The 22,594-nt window shown below is 48.7% G+C and overlaps 1 protein-coding gene across 5 annotated transcripts in view; it reads right to left on the bottom strand.

Moving 5' to 3' along the window:
* LOC105498056 (IQ motif containing GTPase activating protein 3) overlaps positions 1–22,243 on the bottom strand; it is a 46,037-nt gene extending 23,794 nt beyond the window's left edge. For 3 of the 5 annotated variants that reach the window (XM_011769843.2, XM_011769844.3, XM_071083577.1), the window contains exons 1-16: positions 22,145–22,243; positions 18,788–18,875; positions 15,178–15,334; positions 14,814–14,891; positions 13,393–13,469; positions 12,550–12,617; positions 12,346–12,459; positions 11,927–12,105; positions 11,380–11,458; positions 10,631–10,794; positions 9,731–9,818; positions 7,534–7,697; positions 5,262–5,419; positions 3,089–3,210; positions 2,822–2,985; positions 1,388–1,478 (exon numbers count right to left, since the gene is read on the bottom strand). In XM_011769843.2, coding sequence (XP_011768145.2) covers positions 1,388–1,478; positions 2,822–2,985; positions 3,089–3,210; positions 5,262–5,419; positions 7,534–7,697; positions 9,731–9,818; positions 10,631–10,794; positions 11,380–11,458; positions 11,927–12,105; positions 12,346–12,459; positions 12,550–12,617; positions 13,393–13,469; positions 14,814–14,891; positions 15,178–15,334; positions 18,788–18,875; positions 22,145–22,181 — 1,828 coding nt within the window. In that variant the 5' untranslated portion in view covers positions 22,182–22,243. Of the gene's footprint in view, positions 1–1,387; positions 1,479–2,821; positions 2,986–3,088; positions 3,211–5,261; positions 5,420–7,533; positions 7,698–9,730; positions 9,819–10,630; positions 10,795–11,379; positions 11,459–11,926; positions 12,106–12,345; positions 12,460–12,549; positions 12,618–13,392; positions 13,470–14,813; positions 14,892–15,177; positions 15,335–16,186; positions 16,216–18,787; positions 18,876–20,371; positions 20,425–22,144 lie in introns of those variants that run through there. The other 2 variants (XM_024798036.2, XM_071083576.1) reach the window with 2 other exon arrangements.
* Positions 22,244–22,594: the final 351 nt, after the last annotated feature.

Here is a 22,594-nt window from a genome sequence, read left to right as displayed (position 1 = left end):
CTTCTGAAGGAGTAGACAGGAACATCCCAGGATGGACAGAGACACATACATGAAAAGCAGCACCATGCAACTGTGCTTGGAGGGAAAGGCAGCAGCAGTCAAGGAAGCACTCCGAGGGAGGCAGCGTGGGGCTAGGCTGAGTTGGGGCTTGATAAAAGGAAAATCAGCTTGAACAGAAGCATAAAGGCCCAGAGCAGTGGTTCATGCCTGTAATCCCAACACTTTGGGACGCTGAGGCAGGCAGATCACTTGAGCCCAGGAGTTTGAGACTAGCCCGGCCAACATGGCAAACCCCCATCTCTATAAAAAAAATACAAAAATTGGCCAGGCGCTGTGGCTCACGCCTGTAATCCCAGCACTTTGGGAGGCCAAGGCGGGCAGATCACCTGAAGTCAGGAGTTCGAGACCAGCCTGGCCAATATGGTGAAACCCCGTCTCTACTAATAATACAAAAATTAGCCAGCTGTGGTGGTGGGTGCCTATAATCCCAACTACTCAGGAGGCTGAGGCCCAAGAATCGCCTGAACCTGGGAGGTGGAGGTTGCAGTGAGCCAAGATTGCACCACTGCACTCCAGTCTTGGTGACAGAGCGAGACTCTGTCTCAAAAAAAAAAAAAAAGAAAAAATATTAGCCAGGTATGGTAGTGCATGCTTGTACTTCCAGCTACTCAGGAGTCTGAGGTAGGAGGATTGCTTCAGAGGTTGCGGTGAATGGAGATCACAGTACACTGCCCTCTAGCCTGGGTGACAAGAGTGAGACCCTGTCTCAAAAGAGAAGCATAAAGGCAGGATATGGGCAGAGGACTCTGGGACAGTTTCTTAGGAGAAGAGAGCCTAAGAGGTGGGAATGGCTGATGTAGCATCTGCCTTCCAGTCACTAGTAGACAGACAGATGGACAGAGAGACCACAGCCACTGAGAACTAACACTACCAGCACCACACATCAGCACACCCCTGTCTACTTGCACTGAGTCTGCCTATTTTCCTCAAACTCCTGCCAATTCCTCTTCTCTCACTCCAAGTCTAAACATTTTCTACCCAGAGCTGATTGACTATTGGAACCCAAACTCAAGTTACCAGCAGAAATGGGATTTCTGACTACTGTGTGATCTCACACGCCCACATTACAGGGAAAGTGTCCACAGGAAGGCATAGAGGGAGGCAGCGGGTGAACCATGGATTCTCACCTCCTGAGAATTTCCTGCCCTGCTGACTGCCAGGAAATCCATCCTGCAGTCCGAACAGCAGCCCTCCTGCTCTGACTCTGGCCTGCCTCACCACAGAGGTTGAAGGAAGACGGAGGTGACCAGGGAGGCCGCCTGACCATCTGGGCTGCTGCTGAGCCCACATCCCTCCCCTCCCAGGGTCCCCTGCTCAGCCCATTTACTTCTCTGAGCTGTATTAGTGTCCTGGTTGGCTCTGACCACTCCCTGGCGGATCTCCTCAAGCCACAGCACAGCTCCAGGATCCCCTGTCACCTGGTAGATTGAGGGAGGAAAAAAAAAGATGAGACCCCAAGCTAATCTCTCTAGGTTCCCAGGCCAAGATGCCTAAGGGAACCAAACTGCAGGCAGGCATTGGGAGCCACAGGGACAGTGATCTCTACTCAGCTCCCTGTCCTGTGTGTGGGCACGTGTGGCATGTGGTTCCCTGGGATGTGGCCAGGCTCAGAAGGCTCTCTTTTCCTGCTGGGCTTTTAACTCTACTCAGTTTGGCCACAGCACCTCCAGAACCACAGAGGCTCTGCATAGCTCCTCAAACCCTCAGCATCCACCACCTTCTCAACAGCTCAATTCCGTGCTCTTGTGCCTCAGTCATGTCCAGGGATAGCCCACACTGGAGGCTCCACCTACCTGCCCCCACGCCCCACTCCCCTAGGCCTCATTGCAACTTCTCAGGCTGATCCTGACCATGACTTTTACCTTCTCTTTCCTTTTCTTGCTCCACACTCCTCTACCCGACAAGGTAGTGGGAAGATTACATGAGGCCACAGGTTAAGTAATCCCATGCCTGCCACACTGTCAGACTGATAAAGGCTTGAACCCTTCCTTGCCTCACACAACCCCAGATTCTACTCCTTCCCAACTCTCCTCATTAATAATAGACTTTGTAAACTAACATTTTATTGAGTACTGACTATGTGCCAGGCAGTATTCTAAAGCACTTTCTTAGGCATTAATACTTGTAAAGCACATAAAATGATGCTTGGCGCAGAGTGAGGACTCAATGAATGTTAGCCAGTACTACTGTCATATTATCTCACTTACACCCCATAACTATGAGATACGCTCATTACTGCCACAAGCTTGTAGGTAATGAAACAGAGGCACAGAGAGGTTAAGTAACACGTGCAGGGTCAGGCTGCCAGGACGTAGGCTCCAGTAGTCTGGCCCAGGAGCCTGGGCTCTCAACCACTCTCTACTGCAATATACTCAGGGCGTTTCAGGTTCAAAATCCTGCCCCATTTGTCAATTCATTTAATTTTCACCCTCATTCTGGGAGCTGGGTAGGACCAGGTAGGCAGTACTTTACAGATGAGTAAATAGAGCTCAGAGATATCAAGGGATTTGCTCAAGGTCACATGGTCACTAAGGGTCAGAGTGGGAAATCCAGCCTGGTTCTCTGGCTCCCAGGTCTGTGCTCTTCCCATGGACTGTCCACTGCCCTGGCAATGGGGGCCATCCTTCTTTACCAGATTGGAACACCCCCCGACCCCCACCCAGAAGCCATTGTGTCCATCAGAATAGAGCTCTGCCAGACTGGGTACAGTGCAACCCACAGAGAATGTTCTTCCTGCTCTGATGACCAGCCCTAACTTCACCTGGGCCTTCTGCCTTTTGGCTGCCACAAGGAGGAGATGGTACCGAGGGGCGACAGGGAGGCTGATATCATCGAGGCCAGCTGCAGGAAGCAGTAGGGCAGACAGAGTCTTCTCAGGGCTGCCTTTGTCCAGAGCCTCATTGATGAGGCTGATTGCAAGGACCCCTAAGAAACAGAGATCTAGGTGTGTGGGGGGCCCCTAGACTTACGGCTAAGGGACAGGCTGCCTAAGTTGGGCCATCTCCACCCAGCTCCAGACTATACTCACGGTCAGTCTCTTCCTGGGCCTGTGCATTGACCTGGCTCACGGTGGCCTGCAGGTCATTCCAGCTCAGGAAGTCCTCACCCATCCCACGCTCCTGTCGCAATTTCAGCAGGGCATCGAAGTAACTGGCAGCGGGGTGAAGGGCAGAGAGGTGAGTAGCATGTAAATCATCAGCCAGAAGTCAGGGGAAAGAGTTGAACGATTTTCCTCACTTGACCTCCAGGACACCACACTCTTTTAGTTCTCTTCTTGCCTCACAGGCTGTGCTTTCTGAGACACCCCTGCTGGTTCCTCCCTGACATCTAAACATGGGAGCACCCCAGTCTTCAGTCTCCAGACCTCTTCTCTCTCCATACTCACACTGTAGGTGATCTCACCCAATCTCATGACTTTAACACCATATGCTCCCGAAAGCACATCTCCAGCCCATTCATTTATCCCAGCCAGCTCCTTGTGATTTCCAAGTAAATGTCTAACAAGCACCTCAAACCCAACAGCTCACATCTGAACTGATTCCCCTGCTTAACCTGCGTGTCCCACTATCTCTCCCATCTTGCCCCAAATCTTGGAGTCATACCTAATTCCATTCTCTCTTATACCCCTTATCTATTATATGACCAAATCCTGTCAGTTTGCTTTCAAAATGTATCCAAAATCTGACTCCTCTTCCCCATCTCCACTACCGCTCAAGGCCAAGCCCCCATCATCTCTTGCCTAGATTACTCCAATAGCTGTCTAACAGGTCTCCCTACTTTCCCCTTGTACCCCTGCAGTCAATTCTCAGCACAGCAGCCAGAAAGATCCTGTTACGTAGATCAGATTGCTGGGCATGGTGGCTCACACCTGTAATCCCAACACTTTAGGAGGCCAAGATGGGAGGATAGTTTGAGCCCAGGAGTTCAAGACCAGCCTGGGCAACATAGAGATCCTATCTCTACAAAAAATTAAAAAATTAGCCAGGCATGGTGGCATGTGCCTATAGTCCTAGCTACTTGGGAGGCTGAGTCGGGAGGATCACTTGAGTCAGGAGTTCAAGGATGCAGTGAGCCGTGATTGCATCACTACACTCCAGCCTGGGTGACAGAGCAAGACCCTGTCTCTAAAAATAAAAAAAAAATGAAATAGGTCAGATCAACTCCCTCCTGGCTCAAAACCCTCCCATGGCTTCCTTCCTCACTCAGAGTAAAAACCAGAGTCCTACATGGTCAGGCCTTGGCTACTTGGTCTTCATCTCCCACTCCTCTTTCTTCCTCACTTGACTCCACCACACTGGCTTCTTGGTGTTCTTTGAACACACCATGCACATTGCTTTCTCAAGGCCTCTGCCCCAGATAGACTCATGGCAATCATTTATGCCCTTTAGGTCTCTTTCAAAATGACCTCCTCAGCAAAGAGGCTTTGCATAACTACATTATGTAAAACAGAAAAACCGTCCCTACTATGTCTCTACCCGTTACTCACTTTGCCCTATTTTATTTTATTTTTCTCTATGCCTCTTCTTCTTTTCTTTTCTTTCTTTCTTTCTTTTTTTTTTTTTTTTGAGACGGAGTGTCGCTCCTGTTGCCCAGGCTGGAGTGCAATGGTGCAATCTCGGCTCAACACAACCTCTGCCTCCCGGGTTCAAGTGATTCTCCTACCTCAGCTTCCAGAGTAGCTAGGATTACAGGCATGTGCTACCACGCCCAGCTAATTTTGTATTTTTAATAGAGATGGGGTTTCTCCATGTTGGTCAGGCTAGTCTCAAACTCCTGACCTCAGGTGATCCTCCTGCCTCGGCCTCCCAAAGTGCTGGGATTACAGGCATGAGCCACTGCTCCCGGCCACCTCATCTTCTTTTCTAATCATCTGTCTCCCTCTACTAGCATGTAAGTTAGACAAGAGCAGAAAGTGTTTTGTTCACTGGTGTTTCCCCAGCACCTAGAGTAATATCTGGCACATGGGTCAGTACTCAAACATCTGCTAGGAAAGAATGAATCAAGGAAGAAAAGAGGAATGACTGTGACCCCATCCACTCCCAGGAAGAAACACAGGCGAGGGAACTGTGAACAGACCCAGAGGGTGGGCCTGGGCCCAAGAATGGGACATCATACACAAGGCAAGTCTCCAACAGAAGACTGCTGAGTCTTGGCTGCATTCCCCATCCCTCACTCCCAGTGTGTGGCTAAGCCTTTCTCACCGCTGGGCATTTTCTCCTTCCACCTCTGCCAGGCCTGTGGCAGGGTTCACCAGGCTGCTCCAGAAGCCACTGGCATCCTGGGCCTCCAGGGCCCGGTTAATCAGGACCACAGCTGAGAGCATCTCCACAGCCACGAAGAGCTCCTCCTGGCCAAGCTCCTACAATGGGTGGGAGGGCCAGTTCCCAAGTGGGCAGGTGAAAGGTCTAAAGGCCTATTCACCATCCTGCCCCCAAGGTTCTCAAATATCCCAGTGTCTCTATCCCAAAACCCCAGTGGCCTGATTCATTCACTAATAATCATCATACGAAATGCTTGAGAATACTTACTATGTGCTCAATTATAAGTACTTCACATACATTATCATTTAATTTTCATAAGCCGACAATAGAACCATAGTACCATTAATATCCCCATTTCATGGATGAGCCCACAACCAATAATGTAAGTCAAAATGAGCTGCCTGATTTCAAAGCCCACACTTAACAAGTAAGCTCTACCAGCTCCCATTGGTCCCTACTGCACATCAAGAACTGCATTAGCCAGGTGCAGTGGCTCACGTCTGTAATCCTAGCACTTTGGAGGCCAAGATGGGCAGATCGCTTGAGCTCAGGAGTTTGAGACCAGTCTGGCCTACATGGCAAAATCTTGTCTTTACTAAAAATACAAAAATTAGCTGAGCATGGTGGCGCGTACCTGTCGTCCCAGCTACTCGGGAGACTGAGGCAGGAGGATCGCTTAAACCCAGGAGGTGGAGGTTGCAATGAGCCGAGATCATGCCAGTGCACTCTAGCCTGGGTGACAGAGTCAGACCCTGTCTTAAAATAAAATTTAAAAAAATTGAACTGCACTAGGCCCTGGGTATACAGAGATGAAAATGGAGTGGTCGCCTCCACACTGCACTGCACCACACACCCAAAAAGCTCTGGCCCCATTTCCCTGCCCTGCCTTCTTCTCCTTTTCAAACATCTGCTTATGCTGTGCCCTCTGTTTAGAGCACCCTTCCTATTTTCTTCTCTTTTTTTGTTGCGATAGAGTCTCTCTGTGGCCCAGGTTGGAGTGCAGTGACGCAATGTTGGCTCTCCCGGGTTCAAGAGATCTCTGAGCCTCAGCCTCTGGAGTAGCTGGGATTACAGGCATGTGCCATCACCACACCTGGCTAATTTTTGTATTTTTAGTAGAGATGGGGTTTCACCATGTTCGCCAGGCTGGTCTTGAACTCCTGGTCTCAAGTGATCTGCCTGCCTGGATCTCCCAAAGTGCCGGTATTGTAGGCGTGAACCCCCATGTCCAGCCCCCTTCCTATCTTCTCCTAACAGAATGTTGTGAACATCAACAACAATAATATTAATAGCTAAAGCTTACTTTCCAGGTTCTTCTCTAAGCAAATATGTTACTTCATTTAATCCTATAGCCTGAGGTAAACATATTATTGTTCACATTTTATATTCAAAGAAATTGAGCAGCAGAGAAAGTAATTAACTTGCCCAATGTCACATAGCTAAGAACTAGCAGAGTCAGATTTGAACTCATGCAGCCCAGCTCAAAAGTCCACAACTTTAGTCACAATGCTTTACTTCTTAGTACTTATTTTATGCTTCCTTGTACATAGTCATTCCTATGTTGAACTATGCCTTTCCTGAGGGCTGTGCCTGTATCCAAGTCATGCTGGGAGTAGACGCTCTATAAACACCTGCTGTGGGTGTAATTCTCTATTGATTCTCTTCCAGGAAGCTTTTCCAGCTCTGCTTCCTCCATTTCCTTGGTCTGAAGACTTCTTCCACCTATGTCATCTGCTCTTCTCTCCCTGTGTCTCTCTTTGGACCCTCAGGTGTATTCTAACTCCTCCAACAGACTAAAAGTCCCTAAGTGAGGGCCCTGTCACTTCACTGTCAGAGAAGAGGTATGGACTGGGACGAGGTGGGACAGCGAAGTGGTTCAAAGCATGGGCCCCTGCATCCACTCCCAGCACTGGCACTCACAGCTGTGTTGGGCAAGTGACTTAACCTCTGCATCTCAGTTTCCCCATCTCTAAAACAGAATGCCTCCCTCATAGGGTCTTTTTAAGGATTAAGTGAGTATATAAAGCAGTGTTTGCTCAAGGTAATGGCTATTAAAATATGCTCAGTAAGGCAGGGATGGTAGCTCTTTCCCCATCCTAATCTTGTGCCAGCATCTCATATTGCACTCACAAGAGGGTGGCCTGGGCTGCCTGTCCTGATCCCTCCAACTACTTGGGGGCTGCAGAGCTAGACCCATATTTCTGGGGCTTACCCCCTGCTGCTGCCGCTGGAGCACTGCCAGCTCCTGCTGGTACATAGCTGACGCAACAGGGTACACTGGAGGCAGCTGGGCCTCAGGGCACATCAGCTCCTTCACAGTGTCAGCCGCCACTCCCCTCTGGATGGCTTTGTTGATCCGCTGCACAGCATGGAGCACTGCAAGGGAGGAGAGCAACAGGTTGTACAGGCTGGGCATTCAGTGGCATCTCCACTCTCCTGACCAACTAGGCTCTGCTGGGGGATCTTGGTGGGGAAATTGCTTTGTAACTGCTCTGAAAAACCTGTGAGGTTTTCTGCTAGGTTTAAAATGCATTTCTAAATGTTCAGGAAGAAAAGGGGCTGGGTCCCTTTAAGAAGAGGCTCTGTAAGAAGCAATTTGTCAGGCCTTGAAATTGAGTAGCTCAGCATGTAACACAGAGTGGCTGTCATGGCAGAGGGTGAGTTCCTAAGGTGGTGAGCACAAGATTGACAGGTGGCTATGGAGCGTAACTAAGATGAGGTTAGTCAGGGGGCTCTAGGGACCAAGGCTTGATGACAGCACAGAGAAATAAGGAACCAGTTCCAAGGTGGAGCCATTTGCTGCAAAGGGCAGCAGTAAGCTTAAAAGGGGCTGTGGTGCCTCAACGTAGTCTGAGTTTACAAACTCCGTGGCTAACAAAATGCCAAGCAGATAGGGGCACTGGCATCAAGGAGAGCACAATCTACTGGGAAGAGCTAAGGATACCAAAGTACTTACAGTGCACTGCTGTCAATGTCATGTTAGAAGTCCACCTCCCCCAACCCCCACACAATGCTATGGCAGAGCAGGGGAGGAGGGATTCTGGCTGGCAGAGCAGGAAGACTTCACAGAGGAGGAAGCCTTGGAGACAGCTCTGGAGAATGTTTTCACCTGCTTATCAACAGGTGAGAATGCGGGAGAAATGTAACCCAAAGGACCAGAGGCCGGTGACGGGAAAGGCTGGAGGGCAATCTAGGGAGAATAGATAGTTTGCTAGGCTGAACTGGGTGGAATGTGAACAGAAGAGCTGGCGAAGAACTCTGGAAAGGTCTTATCTGCCAGGACAAACAGACAGGACTAAAGTGTGGGCTAAATAATGCAAGAATCCATGAAGGTCTGAAGATGTTCAACAAGGGAGATAAGATCAGATCTGTGCTTCAGAGATTACTCTGGCAGCGGCAATCGGCAATCGGGAATGAACTGAGCAGATTAGGAAAGCAGCCAGTCAGGAGTGGCCTGGGGGCTACTGAAAGCTAGTGAATGTTGGAAAGCTCTGTTAGACGAAGGCAAATGGTTACTGAGCAACCTCTAAACCTGACAGCAAGTCCAGACTAAGGCAAGCAACTGTAACAGGTCTAATGTCCATAGGCTACTGCATTTTGCCTCAGCACTGTTTCTCTTCATACTTGCAGTGCAGATAGATCTCTTGGAGGAAGACAATTACTAACTCGCATTCTTGTAATAAATAATTATATATGTGGCCAGGCCCAGTGACTCATGCCTGTAATTCCAGCACTTTGGGAGGCCAAGGTAGGCAGCTCAGTTGAGGCCAGGAGTTTGAGACCCACCTGGCCAACACAAAGAACCCCACCTCTACCAAAAATACAAAAATTAGCCTGCCATGGTGGCAGATGCCTGTCAACCCAGCTACTCAGGAGGCTGAGGCAAGAGAATCATTTGAACCCAGGAGGTGGAGGTTGCAGTGAGCTGAGATTGTGCCACTACACTCCAGTCTGGGCAGTAGAGTGAGCCTCTGTCTCAAACAAAAGCAAAAACAAACAAAAAAGAATTATAATTTGTATATAATGTTTTCAAGGGAAACGGAGTTAGAATATGAGCTTCTTGCTCATATTCTAGAAAATTACTACATTTCAGAAGCCAAAGGAATTCAAGCGGGTTGAAACTCAAAATTATAGGTAAACTACCTGGAAGAAAACTGTCTGCCCCAGGAGACCGACCCAGTGCAGTATTGGCATGTCATTATCTCTAAGTTCTTAATGAACTTATCTGTAGTGTCCCCCCAGGCAGCAGGAATACAGCAGATTATGTGAGGGGAGAAGTCCCTAGCCAGGCTGGAAGCAGCAGCAGAGCAGTGTGCACTGCCCAACACAGAAGCCAGCAAAGAGGTGGGATACTCTTCTAAGAGCCAAAGATATGCACAGAGCAGGCCTCAGACCTGGAGATGACTTACTGGCTTGTTCCTGGTCACCCTTTGTGTTGGCTGCAGCCACACCAGCCTGGACTTCCTCCTTTTCCAGAATCTCCACCAGGCCCAGCTCCTAAGAGAGGGAAGAGATACAGTAGAATGGAGTCCTTCTGGGGCCAAGACCATGGTTTACAAGCTGCCAGCATGAGCTCCCAGGTCTACCCAGCCACCTAACCTCAATCATACCTCTCCCCTTTAGGCTGGCTCACTCATCCTTATTAACCTTTTTTTTTTTGAGATGGAGTCTTGCTCTGTCGCCCAGGCTGGAGTGCAGTGGCACAATCTCGAATCACTGCAACCTCCGCCTCCTGGATTCAAGCGATTCTCTGTCTCAGCCTCCCGAGTAGCTGGGATTACAGGCACGTGCCACCACACAGGCTAATTTTTGTATTTTTAGTAGAGACAGGTTTACCATATTGGCCAGGCTGGTCTCAAAGACTTGACCTCAAGTGATCCACCTGCGTCAGCCTCCCAAAGTGCTGGGAATACAGGCGTGAGCCACAGTGCCCAGCCCTATTAACTCATCTTTAACCTTTCTTGCTCAGCAAGCATGTAAAATAACAACACAGACAACACAAATAGTGTCGGGGGAAAAGTCAACTGCATTAAAAACAAGATTGCTAAGTGGAGGCACCAGTTCAGCAATGGGGGAGCACATTACTGCCTATGCGACTGTCCTTGGGTTCCTCCTGGTCAGTCTGGGGGACTCTCAGGGACAGAAGCTGATCAGTCTGGTCTACTAGGCCTTGGGGTGATTTAACCATTTAAACATGCAGTCAGCACTTACAGAATACAAAGGACCAACAGTGGTGATCCCTGAGTAAGAGGCCCTCTCCCATTCTACAGTCACATAGAGGGGGTGGCAGGTAATAGACAGAGGCTAACCTGTGCCTTCTGCTCTCTGTCTGAGCTCAATTGCTCCAGGTACCAGACAGCAAAGTCTCTCCTCACCCCTCGCAGGGCCAGGGCAGGGTCTTGAAGGGCCTTCAGCAAGACTTCAGGGCTCTGTCTTTCCAGGGCGTCATCAACAACTTCTAGAGCCCCATGGACTGAAAAAAAAGAGACTCCATAACAGACAGGGTGAGAAAGCCACCTCTCATAATCCCCTAGTCCAGCTCCAGGAATCTGCCCTCTTCTTGCCTGCCCGGAGTTACCCCGACCCTTTCCCCCTTGGTTCCTGGGCCCATTTGGTTCAGCCCAAATTCTTCAGCTTGGTCTTCACAGCCTTCTCACTTCACCACCCCAAACCCCAGGGATATCCTCACCCAAACAGGCAAATGCCTACCTATCCTGAGCCTTCACACAGCTCCTACCCAGATCCCCCTTCCTCATGTATTATCCACACTGCTCCTCTTGAAGGACCCCAGTCCAACTTCCCCCCAGCAGCAAGAGCTGCTCCTCTCTGTGGTTCTCCAGTCAGACAGAAACTTCCTGGACACACTACTTCTCCTCTAGACACTGATGGCCAGAAAGCAGTGCACATACTCCTTGGACTCTGATCTTTCCCAGAGGCAAGAGTTGGCCCAAGTGAGACCACAGGGCTTTCTGGCTTGAGAAAAGCTATCCCCCAACCTCCCAGTGCAGGGGCTTACCCTGAGGGCACCCCCAAACCACTCCTGCCTGATCTCTCTTACCGTTGACATGGTTGATATTGCCCTGGATTTCAGCCTGAGTTAGGTAGTGGTCATAGATGTCCTGGCTTTCTCTTTCATCCTGCAAAAACTCCATTGAGAGGGAATCTGCGAAACCCAATTCAATCTTCTTGTCCTGCTCTTCCCTCCCTGGCTACACTTATTTCTTCTTCTGGGGACCTTCCCAAGGCCAAAGGTCAGTCTGCTCAGAATTCAGAAAATTGTGGGGTCTAAACACCTGGCACTGACACATTTAAGCCAAACCAACCTTTGGAACCTCCAGTCCAATCTCATTCTGTTCTACATTCCAGCGCCCTTCTCAGGCTTCCCTGAAGATCATCCCCCAAGAACCTCTTCTCCAGTCTTCTTTTCTGAATTTTCATCATTCTTCCAAGTTCCTTTCCTATTTCTCTAAAATCACTGACAAGTTATGGTTTCTCTAAGAAGCAATTTTGGATCCTAGAGACATGACAGACAGGAGTCCTGGTTTCACTCAAGACTTTCCAGCCACTCAACTTTTCGGTCCCTGCAACCCAAGACTACTCCTTACATGGTTCCTGGCATTGGCTGCCTTCTCCATCTTGGCCTGGGCCAGTATCTCCTGGTAGATGGCTGCCAGAGGCTCTCGGAGATTCTCCAGAAGAGCACTGGGATTCTGCAAGGCAGCCAGGGTGTCCTCCACCACCCCTCGCTCCACTGCTTCATTGATGGCAAGAACAGCTGCATGGACTGGGAGGGGGCATGGAAACAAGGTCAGGAGGCCAGAGTGAACCCCAGACTGGAGCGCAACCAGTAGCAGGACACTCTAACGTCATCCTTTTTCCCACCCTCAGGGGCCAGGAAAACCAGGTAGCCTTATGGCCCTATCTGTGGACGAGGGCTGGCCAGAATCCATCCAATGGCTGTGAGGCTTGGAGCCCTCCCATACCCACTGGCTCTACTCCTGGCAGGGCAGAGCCTAGTCCTTACCTGCAGCCTCATCCACTGATAGCTCATTGGCCAGGATGCCCCCGATCTTGCTGAAGGCAGGCAGCTGGAGGCCATATTTGGCCAGTTCGGATGCCATGTTGCTGAGTTCCTCAGCTGCAATGATGCCACAGGTGCCCTTCATCAGGTCCAGAACCCCCAAGACCCTGCCCAGGCTGCGGTGGTAGGGGAAGGAGCTGGGCTTACCTGTGAATTTCACTTTCCCGTATAGATCATGTATCTGAGGGGCCAATCCCAGCCGGAAGAGGAATAGACTAGGAAAAAATGGAAGGCATTGGAAGGCACTGGGGCCTATTCGTTTTGACACTCTGCCCACGATGGGTTTGAAGGAGATACTATGGGGACCTAGAGATGAAGACCACTCAGCACCTGTCCTCAAGTCATCCCCAACCCACATAAAGAAATATGACCATAAATCAGCCCAAGGAAAGTGCTGCAGAAGGTCAATAAGATGGTGTTGGGGGTCTGAGGGGATTAGGAAGGCTTCACAGATAAGGCCACATTGCAGTAGCAGGTCACTCAACGGAGACAGAGGACAGGAAGGGCACAGAGCAGATACCTGCTGAGCTAAGGCACAGGGGCACAAAGGGACATGAGAAATGAAGTCAGAAAGAGAAACACAAGGAACTGGTCAGTCACTTGCTGTGATTTAGACAACTGGTTGCTGATGGCTGGCTGTAAGTAGGACCAAAGCGCCTACACCATCCACACTAAGTGGCTTGCCTGTGTTGCTCTCAATAGGTCCTGTTCTGATTCCTTTATGCCCAGTTACACACTGAAGGCCCTACCCTGCTACCTTCCTGCCTCTGGTACCCTGCTTGCCCTTCCCCTTCACCCACACAGGCCATACATAAATGTGCCACAGACATGCACACAAATCTAAACACAACTCTGAAAATCTGAAAGCTCACTCGCCTGAGCAGGGCTCCCTGTGCTCTACCCTTCATCCTTCTCGCTGAGTTTGTTGCTGCTGATTGTTGGTTGCATCCACCTAGAGGAACCTGGATGATAAAATTTGAGGTTTCTCACCTGAGAGCATGGATGCAGTAGACTACCCGGGGCATGTTCTTTTTGTCATAGATGTCTGTGGTCTCTGGGAAGAAGGTCTAGAAGAGAAACCAGTCAGTTACTGCCATTGGGAACCTTTAAGCAGCACCAAATATGGAGGGGGGTGCCGAGGCATGGGTCTTCCTCTCCAACCTGAGGTGTGCGCTCCCTTGTTACCTGGGGTATCTAGGTCAGTCTCCCCCAACCATTTCAAGTCAAAAAAGTATAAAAGAAAGGCACTGCGGATGCATACTAAGCCAAGGCTCAGTCACAGACACATAGTCCTAGGGTGCCCTGGATTAACCAAACACCAGATAAGGCTATCAAGGCTACAGGATATAAGCCATATCCTCCAAAAATAACAACAACAACAACAACAACAACAAAAACAAGCCCCCAGTTGTCTTCCAGATGTCTACAGTGAGCCTGCATGCCTCACCTTAGACCCTTGCCAGAGAGGTGGTATGCTGGAGAGCTGGCCTACTCCCATGGAGGGCCCAATGAGGCATGTATTGCCAAGAACCACAAAAGTGTCAGGCTGTTATCCCTGTCTCCAAACCAGCGGCTTCTGATCAATGAGAGACCTTCTAAGAACCGAGTGGCACCAGGTATGGCTTCTCAATGCCATCTGACAACTGTAATGAGGCCTAACCTCAATATATCTTCATTACATTTAGATTCACAATAAAAGACCAAATTTAGAGACCTAGAGTATTCCAGTCCCACTGAAGACACATGACATCTATTGCTTCTGCCTCCCATTAAAGTGTCTTACTTTACTGCTGATTCCTGTATTATAGTTCCTTTCTACAGCGAAGAAAAACAAAGCAGAAAGAAACCATACATTGTAGAATCCTATCATGCCTTCATTTGTATACCTCTTCACAATTCACAAAGGGAGTTCACACAGACCATGTGATCCTCCTGACAACATTGTAAGGTAGACAAGGCAGGGCTCACTATCCACATTTTATAGACAAATAACAAATTGAGGTTCAAAGAATGAAATCATGTGTCCAGTTGGGATTTTGGACCTAGGCTTCTAATTCAAAGTCTACCACCTAGGGATGTGTATACCCTTGCTTCACACTGTGAAATTTGGTGGAGATAGGGCTGGCCAATACGAGCATGACATAGCAGGCCCTCCTGCACCCCCTACTGCATAATGGGAACCGTGCCACTCAGGCCCGGGAAACTTCACCTCCTTTCATTCACAGGGAAGAGGAGGCAGAGAAAAGATAACCTGATTCAAAGACACACAGCTGCAAGGAACTGTTCTCTTAGATTAGTTTAGAAGACACATGGAAATAGGGCTAAAGGGTTCAGGGAGATAAAGCATGGGATTGTGGGGCGGTGGCTGGTAAGGAGTAAAGATGAATACCAATCTTCAGGCCCAGTATTACCGAAGGCAGACCAATGTGGGCTATTGCAGACAGCCAAAAGTTGATGTTGTCTGTGTGACGGAAATGTAAGCCAGTTGCCTGAAAGGGAAGGAAAAAGAAAATCTATTTCCACAGTTCTCAGCACTCCCTGTGGGTACAGCCCAGACTACAGCTTAAAGATTCAGGAGAGATGGGCAGAGGGGAACCAGAGGACCGTATCTTGTGAATTTTCCATCCTTACCAGCACAAAAAAACATAGATTAATAACACTCCTTTTTAATCCAGATTTGGACAATAAGTTATATGGTCACTGTACCCTCATAGCTTTGAGGAGAAGGGATCGTTTGAAGGGAAGTAGGTAGAAGGTGGAGTCCAATCCTCCCACCTGGTACCGCAGCTGCTCCACATCATAGATCTTCTTCAAGGGAACCACGGAGGGTGCAAAACAGTGGCCCAGCTTGGCCAGCAGCACTCCATTGCGAAGGCTCTCCTCCAGCTCCACCGGGGAAGGAAGCTCCTCCTTCAGGCAGGCTTCCATCCAGCTACGAACATGAGAGCACCTTCTCACAAACTCTGGCAGACCACAGTGATTTATTCGAACAACAGGAACTTCCCTCTCTCCCTCCTTTTTTTTTTTTTTTTTTTTTTTGAGACGGAGTCTCACGCTGTTGCCCAGGCTGGAGTGCAGTGGCGCGATCTCGGCTCACTGCAAGCTCCGCCTCCCGGGTTCCCGCCATTCTCCTGCCTCAGCCTCCTGAGTAGCTGGGACTACAGGCGCCCGCCACCGCGCCCGGCTTATTTTTTGTATTTTTAGTAGAGACGGGGTTTCACTGTGGTCTCGATCTCCTGACCTTGTGATCCGCCCGCCTCGGCCTCCCAAAGTGCTGGGATTACAGGCTTGAGCCACCGCGCCCCGCCTCTCCCTCCTTTTAAGTGGCCCCTGACCCTCCTCTGCTTCCTGTTCCTGCCCTACCTCCAGCTCCCCTCTCTGCCCATTGCCTGTCTGTTCCCACTTTCTCCCAGGCTGCCCCAAATATCTGCATTGGCCAACCCTCAGCCCCATCCACCCAGCAAATCTTCCTTGACAGATCCTGAATCTGCCCATCTTCAGTGAGGCTTAACTGTTACATAGCTTCTCACTCAGTCTAGTTACATCTTTTTTTCTTTTTTTTATTTTTATTTTTTGAGATGGCGTCTTGCTCTTGTTGCCCAGGCTGGAGTGCAGTGGCGTGATCTCAGCTCACTGCAACCTCCACCTCCTGGGTTCAAGTGATTCTCCTGCCTCAGCCTCCCGAGTAGTTGGGATTACAGGCACATGCCACCACACCCGGCTAATTTTGTATTTTTAGTAGAGATGGGGTTTCTCCGTGTTGGACTGGTCTCAAACTCCCAACCTCAAGTGATCCACCCGCCTCGGCCTCCCAAAGTGCTGGGACTACAGGCATGAGCCACCGCACCCGGCCCTAGTTACATCTTTAACTGTTAAACCAAACAGAATGTGCTCACTTCTTTCATTCTGGATTGTTCTCCGAGAACCTGGGTGCAGAAAGGTCTGCCTGAATGATCTACATGGCTCATAACCCAGCTTTGATGATGATGAGGGTAGTGGGGCTGATGGAAGGGAAGTAGCACAAAGGAACAGAAAGACCACAGCTCTTGGAGTATGAAGGCCTGCTTTCCAACCATCTCTCCTACTTCACCTCTGTGAGCCTCAGTTGCACAATTTGCAAAATGAGGATAATGCCACCTGTATTTCCTTCAGTGGGCAGCTGCCAGGATCAAATGAGCTAATGAATGTGAAAACACTTTGAATATAAATGTAAAGTATTATTATTACTGGTGGTTGTACAAGGGAGAGATTAAAGTCTTCTCAGATGGAATCTCTAAACTTCCCTACATATTGGGGTCTAATTGGAAAGTACCTGTTTCCAAAAAGAGAGCCAGTTAATACATTGTTCCATGTCTTCCCTGCCTTAGACACCTGATTTTTCCTGATTGCCCCATCCTATTGACTTCCTTTAAGAAAATTAAAAGTATCCTATTGATTAAAAGCAAAAAATTAAGTATGTATCCTGTTTTTCCTATACAGATTGACTTTTAGGGTAACCAAATAGTCCTAAGATGATGAGGGAATGTTCTTTAGGATTTCAGCTAGTAAATATGGAAGAAATGACAGAACTAGAAAATAGTCATTTTACACCCTTGATAAAATAATAAGTTCTGATGTAGACCAACAATGAATGAAGGCATTAGATGAAAAGTTAATGGGAAATTTTATGGCGTGTAAATCAGGTTGGTTTCACCTAAACTCCCAGATTTAGCATCACTAAAATTGAAACAAGCAGACATTGTATTCTTTCTATAAGATGTGATATAGAACACATATCTTACATATGTTAAATATCACATTTATATATATATATATATATATATATATATATATATTACAGTATATAAGGGGTAAAAGGATCTGAGGGAGGGGAAAAAAAACCCACCAACACTAATGAAGACTTCTTGTCAAAAACGGTTTTTTTTTGTTTTTGTTTTTTTGAGACAGAGTCTCACTCTTTCACTCAGGCTGGAGTGCGGCGGCACGATCTCAGCTCACAGTAACCTCTGCCTCCTAAGTTCAAGCGATTCTCCTGCCTCAGCCTTCTGAGTAGCTGGGATTACAGGCATGCACCACCGCGCCCAGCTAATTTTTTGTATTTTTTTGTAGAGACAGGATTTCACCATGTCAGCCAGGCTGGTCTCAAACTCCTGGCCCCAGGTGATTTGCCCGCCTCGGCCTCCCAAAGTGCTGGGATTACAGGCGTGAGCCACAGTGCCCATCCAGGTTTTCCTGTTTGTTTTTGGAGACACAGGCTCACTTTGTCACCCAGGATGGAGTGCAGTGGCACAATCTTGGCTGACTTGCCTCCTTGACCTCCCAGATTCAAGCAATCCTCCTTCCTCAGCCCTCCAAGTAGCTGAGACTATGGGCACATGCCACCATGCCTGACTAGTATTTGTATTTTTTGTAGAGATGGGGTTTCGCCATGTTGCTTATCAAAAATGTTGAACCCGGCCGGGCGCAGTGGCTCAAGCCTGTAATCCCAGCACTTTGGGAGGCCGAGACGGGTGGATCACGAGGTCAGGAGATCGAGACCATCCTGGCTAATACGGTGAAACCCCGTCTCTACTAAAAAATACAAAAAACTAGCCGGGCGAGGTGGCGGGCGCTTGTAGTCCCAGCTACTCGGGAGGCTGAGGCAGGAGAATGGCGGGAACCCGGGAGGCGGAGCTTGCAGTGAGCTGAGATCCGGCCACTGCACTCCAGCCGGGGTGACAGAGCGAGACTCCGTCTCAAAAAAAAAAAAAAAAAAAAAAAAAAAATGTTGAACCCAAATCTAATTAAGCCAACATTCATTTATAGGAAATACAGGGTACAGAGGAACAAGTTGAATGACATAAGAAAGCAAGTAGACAATCATCTCTAAAAAACAAAAGGAAAGAAAAAAGAAATAGAGACAAAATGTAGGATATTCTTTAGGAAAAATGACCCGGTTTTCTTCAGCAAGTCAATAATACAATGAACTGAAAAAAGGAGATGGGCTGCTCTGGATTAAAGAAGACATACAAGCAGATATAATTAGTGAACTTTTCAGATCCTTATTTGAATAAGATAACTGTAAAAACAGATTTCTTTTCTTTTTTTTTTTTAAGACAAGCAGGAAAATTTGAAAATGGGCTGGGTATTGATCTTCCAAGTATTTAAATAATTTAGTTGGATAAGCGAACGTCCACATATTTTGGAGATACATATTGCAGTTTATAGGGGGTAAAATGATGTGACTGGGATTTGCTTCAAAAAAAAAATTAAAAAGTTATTTCAGCTTGCCCTTTCCCACAGGACGGACTCTCCATCTGTTGCAATTGCTTTGGGGGCAGATGCCTAGGGTGGGGTGGTGGAAAGGGAGAGCAGAAAAGAGTCCATCTTCCTGGACTCTGCTCACCGCTTGGCCTCCTCCAGCCGGCACAGGTACTGATAGGCAACGTTCTGCCGCCTCTGCTCATCCATTTCCTCAGCTGTGAGGCGTTCATCTGAGGAGTTAAACGGGATAAGGTCAATGAAGAGAGCATTACAGGGGTCTTAGCATTGAAGTGTCTTTTTTTTTTCTTTTTTTTTTTTTTTGTTGAGACGGAGTCTTGCCCTGTCGCCCAGGCTGGAGTGCAGTGCGCGATCTCGGCTCACTGCAAACTCCGCCTCCCAGGTTCAGGCCATTCTCCTGCCTCAGCCTCCTGAGTAGCTGGGACTACAGGCGCGTGCCACCATCAGGCCCGGCTAATTTTTTGTATTTTTAGTAGAGACGGGGTTTCACCATGTTAGCCAGGATGGTCTCAATCTCCTGACCTCATGATCCGCCTCCCAAAGTGCTGAGATTACAGGCATGAGCCACCGTGCCCGGCCCAAGCGTCTTCTCAACGGACTTGTTTAGGCAACCCTGCTCAGAGACCTGAAGCACCTCCCATGTGTCCCTCCTTCTCTTCCCAGGATATCCTTTAATAGGCAGCCTCCTCCTGTGCTGGAGGCATTACTTCTTTTTCCTCTGTAGCCATCTTCCTGTCCTCTTCCTCCTCAAGTCTACTAATGGAACTTCCTTCAGTGCCTCCCAGCTGAGACATCCAGAGCCTTCTTTGGCTTTAAACTTAACTCCTTTTCTTATCCCTAATTAGACTGAGTTCTCCAAGAACTGGACCTGTGTCATCCTTGTTGGTTACTCTCTCAGAGGTTAGGTAATAGAACCAACCAGGATTCATCATTCACTCATTTATTCATTCATCAATACCTCCTTTATGCCAGGCACTGGACTAGCAGACCCCTACTCTTAAGAAATGCAGAGATAAAGGCCTGCATGGTGGCTCATGCCTATAATCCCAGCATTTCTGGACGCTGAGGCAGGTGGATCACTTAAGCCCAGGAGTTTGAGACCAGCCTAGGCAACATGTTGAGACCCTGTCTCGACAAAAAATGCAAAAATTAGCCTGGAGTGACAGTGCACACCTGTAGTCCCAGCTACTCGGGGCAGGGCTGAGGTGGGAGGATCACCTGAGCCCAGGACTTCTAGGCTGCAGTGAACCATGATGGTGCCACTGCACTCCAGCCTGGACAATAGAGTTATTGGTGGGTTTGTTTTTGAAACAGGGCACCACTATGTCTGGCTAATTCTTGTATTTTTTGTTGAGACTGGGTCTCACCATGTTGCCCAGGCTGGTCTTGAACTCCTGGGCTCAAGTGATCCTCCCACCTTGGCCTCCCAAAGTGCTGGGATTACAGGCGTAAACCACAGCGCCCAAAGATTATTGTTATTAGAAGAGAAAAACATCTAAATAAATTAATCTAATGTGATAAGTATGATTATGGCCCATGAATAAAAACAATGGAAGCAGCAGAGGAAGCAAAGGATTCTAGCTATGAACTAGATCTTAAGGAATAAATAGGCAGAACATGGAGAAAGGCAGTCCAACAGAGGGAAACATGCCACTCACTTGAGATTAAGTGGAAGGACAAAGAAAAGTTTAAAAGATCACAAAGGTACCTTCACTATCCTTTTTTGGTATAGGTCACCCAAGGAGGAAAAGAATCTTCAAGCTAAATAAAATACAGAGTACTGATTCCAAACCCAAGAATAGCAAATCCCTCAAGTGAGACAGCAATCATAATTTACCTTAGTTACAGCCTCCCTTAATCCTTCTTTCTCTCCCCTCTCTCTATTTTCCTTGAGAAACACGATACAAAATCAAACAGAAAGAGTAAGAGAAAGCTACACACACAGTAAGAAAATAAACTCAGAGGGCTTGAAAAAAGGCAGAGCTTGGCCAATCTGTCTTTGACTCAGTACTTAATGTCATTCCCGGTTTTTATCCTATTTCCTTATATTGCATATTCTGCAATGATTCAGGCAAGGGCAGGGCTTATTTGAATGAGCAGTTAAGTAAATTAAAACACATGCGCGAGCACACACACACACCCCCCTCCAAATACAGATTTGAAAACACTGGCCAACCACAGGAAAGCCATCAGTTCCTCCAACAGGGTGTACAAGGAACAAGTGTTGGTTGTTAAGCATGGAAAATAAACCAGTAAGTGAATGACATCACCTCAGAGTTATGAACTGAGGACTGTGGGCGATGGGAGGGATTTTGTACATACACAGGCTGTCTCAAAAAAATAAAAAAACAAAAAACGGTTTTCCTGTCCTTCTCAGGTCTGGAACTAGTTTTCCTTTAACAGAAGACTGGACATGGACTTTGCTTTTTGAATCCTAATAGAGAGGAAGGGAGGGGTGGAAGAAGGAGCAGGTTTTGCCTTTCATTCAGAAAATCAGATAGAACTTTTCTGCCCCTTCCAACCTTCCAACTCGTCTGTCTCTCTCTAAAACAGTGTTTTTGGCCGGGCGCGGTGGCGCAAGCCTGTAATCCCAGCACTTTGGGAGGCCGAGACGGGCGGATCACGAGGTCAGGAGATCGAGACCATCCTGGCTAACACGGTGAAACCCCGTCTCTACTAAAAAAATACAAAAAACTAGCTGAGCGAGGTGGCGGGCGCCTGTAGTCCCAGCTACTCGGGAAGCTGAGGTAGGAGAATGGCGTGAACCCGGGAGGCGGAGCTTGCAGTGAGCTGAGATCTGGCCACTGCACTCCAGCCTGGGCGACAGAGCGAGACTCCATCTCAAAAAAAAAACAAAAACAAAAACAAAAAAACAAAACAGTGTTTTTGAAAATGTGGCCCAGGGACTACCTTCCTCACAATCACCTGGGGTCGGGGAAGAAGCATAGCAGTGCTTGTTATAAATGCAGATTATGGGCCCCAAACCAGACCTTCTGGAACTGAAGCTCTGGGACAGGTCCCGGGAATCTGCATTTCAAACAAGCTGCCCGGGTAATTTCAGCCCCCTGTTTGACAGGCATTGTCCGAAAGCGGCATCTCAAAGCCCAAGAGTCCCCCAGATCCCTTGAGGCGTCTTGTCCCGTGGCAGCGCTGGACAAGTATGGTAGCCAGCAGTAACTGCGGAATTTTAAGGAGCCATCAGGACCACCTACATTCTCCCGACTCCGGAACCCCAGAACTTGGAAATAGGGAGAAAATTCTTTGTAAGCTTTAAAGCACGTTATTCGGGGGACAATGCGCCGCTCACAGTTCCACTCGGGCCCGCGGCGCCCGGGCTGAGGACTCCCGTCCCACTGAGCAGTCCCACCGCCCTCGCCCCTCAGGCTCCACGCCCGACACACGCCCCAATCTCTCCCAGGACAGCCAAGCCCCCGACCAGCGGCACCACTGCGAGATCTTCCCAGACCCTTCCCGCACTCACACGCTGCCCGGCCTGGGCCCGCTGCTCTCCTCTCCATGTTCCTCCTTTTTCCAGGTTTGAATCTCCCGCCGTTGGGCCGCCGCCCCTCACCGTCGCCACGGCCGGACAGGACACTTCCTGTTCACACCGCTGAGAATCCTGGGATTTGTAGTTCCAGGCCGCGGAGCGGGGCCGCCCACGTGCTGGGAGAAGAGGCGCACCAGGCCGGGGCAGTACCGTTCCCCTTACAGCAGTTCCTCGCCTTGTTCCTCCCAGGCTCCTTTTCTGCTAAACAGTCTTATTCTAGCTGCTGTCCCTGCCTTTATCTCCAACTAGTATTCCCATTAACCCCTACTCTGCTTCCTATGTGTTCCCAAGTCTGGCTAACTTGTGGGCCTACTTGGCGCTACGCACTAAGCTAAGTGATGCGAATGCAGAGATGTATAAGCGCAGTGAATGCTCTAAAAAAGT

Source organism: Macaca nemestrina, chromosome 1, assembly GCF_043159975.1.
Source record: "Macaca nemestrina isolate mMacNem1 chromosome 1, mMacNem.hap1, whole genome shotgun sequence".
Classification (NCBI taxonomy): domain Eukaryota; kingdom Metazoa; phylum Chordata; class Mammalia; order Primates; family Cercopithecidae; genus Macaca; species Macaca nemestrina.
The sequence above is the reverse complement of the archived record's forward strand: the minus strand, read 5'-3'. Positions and strand labels throughout refer to the sequence as shown.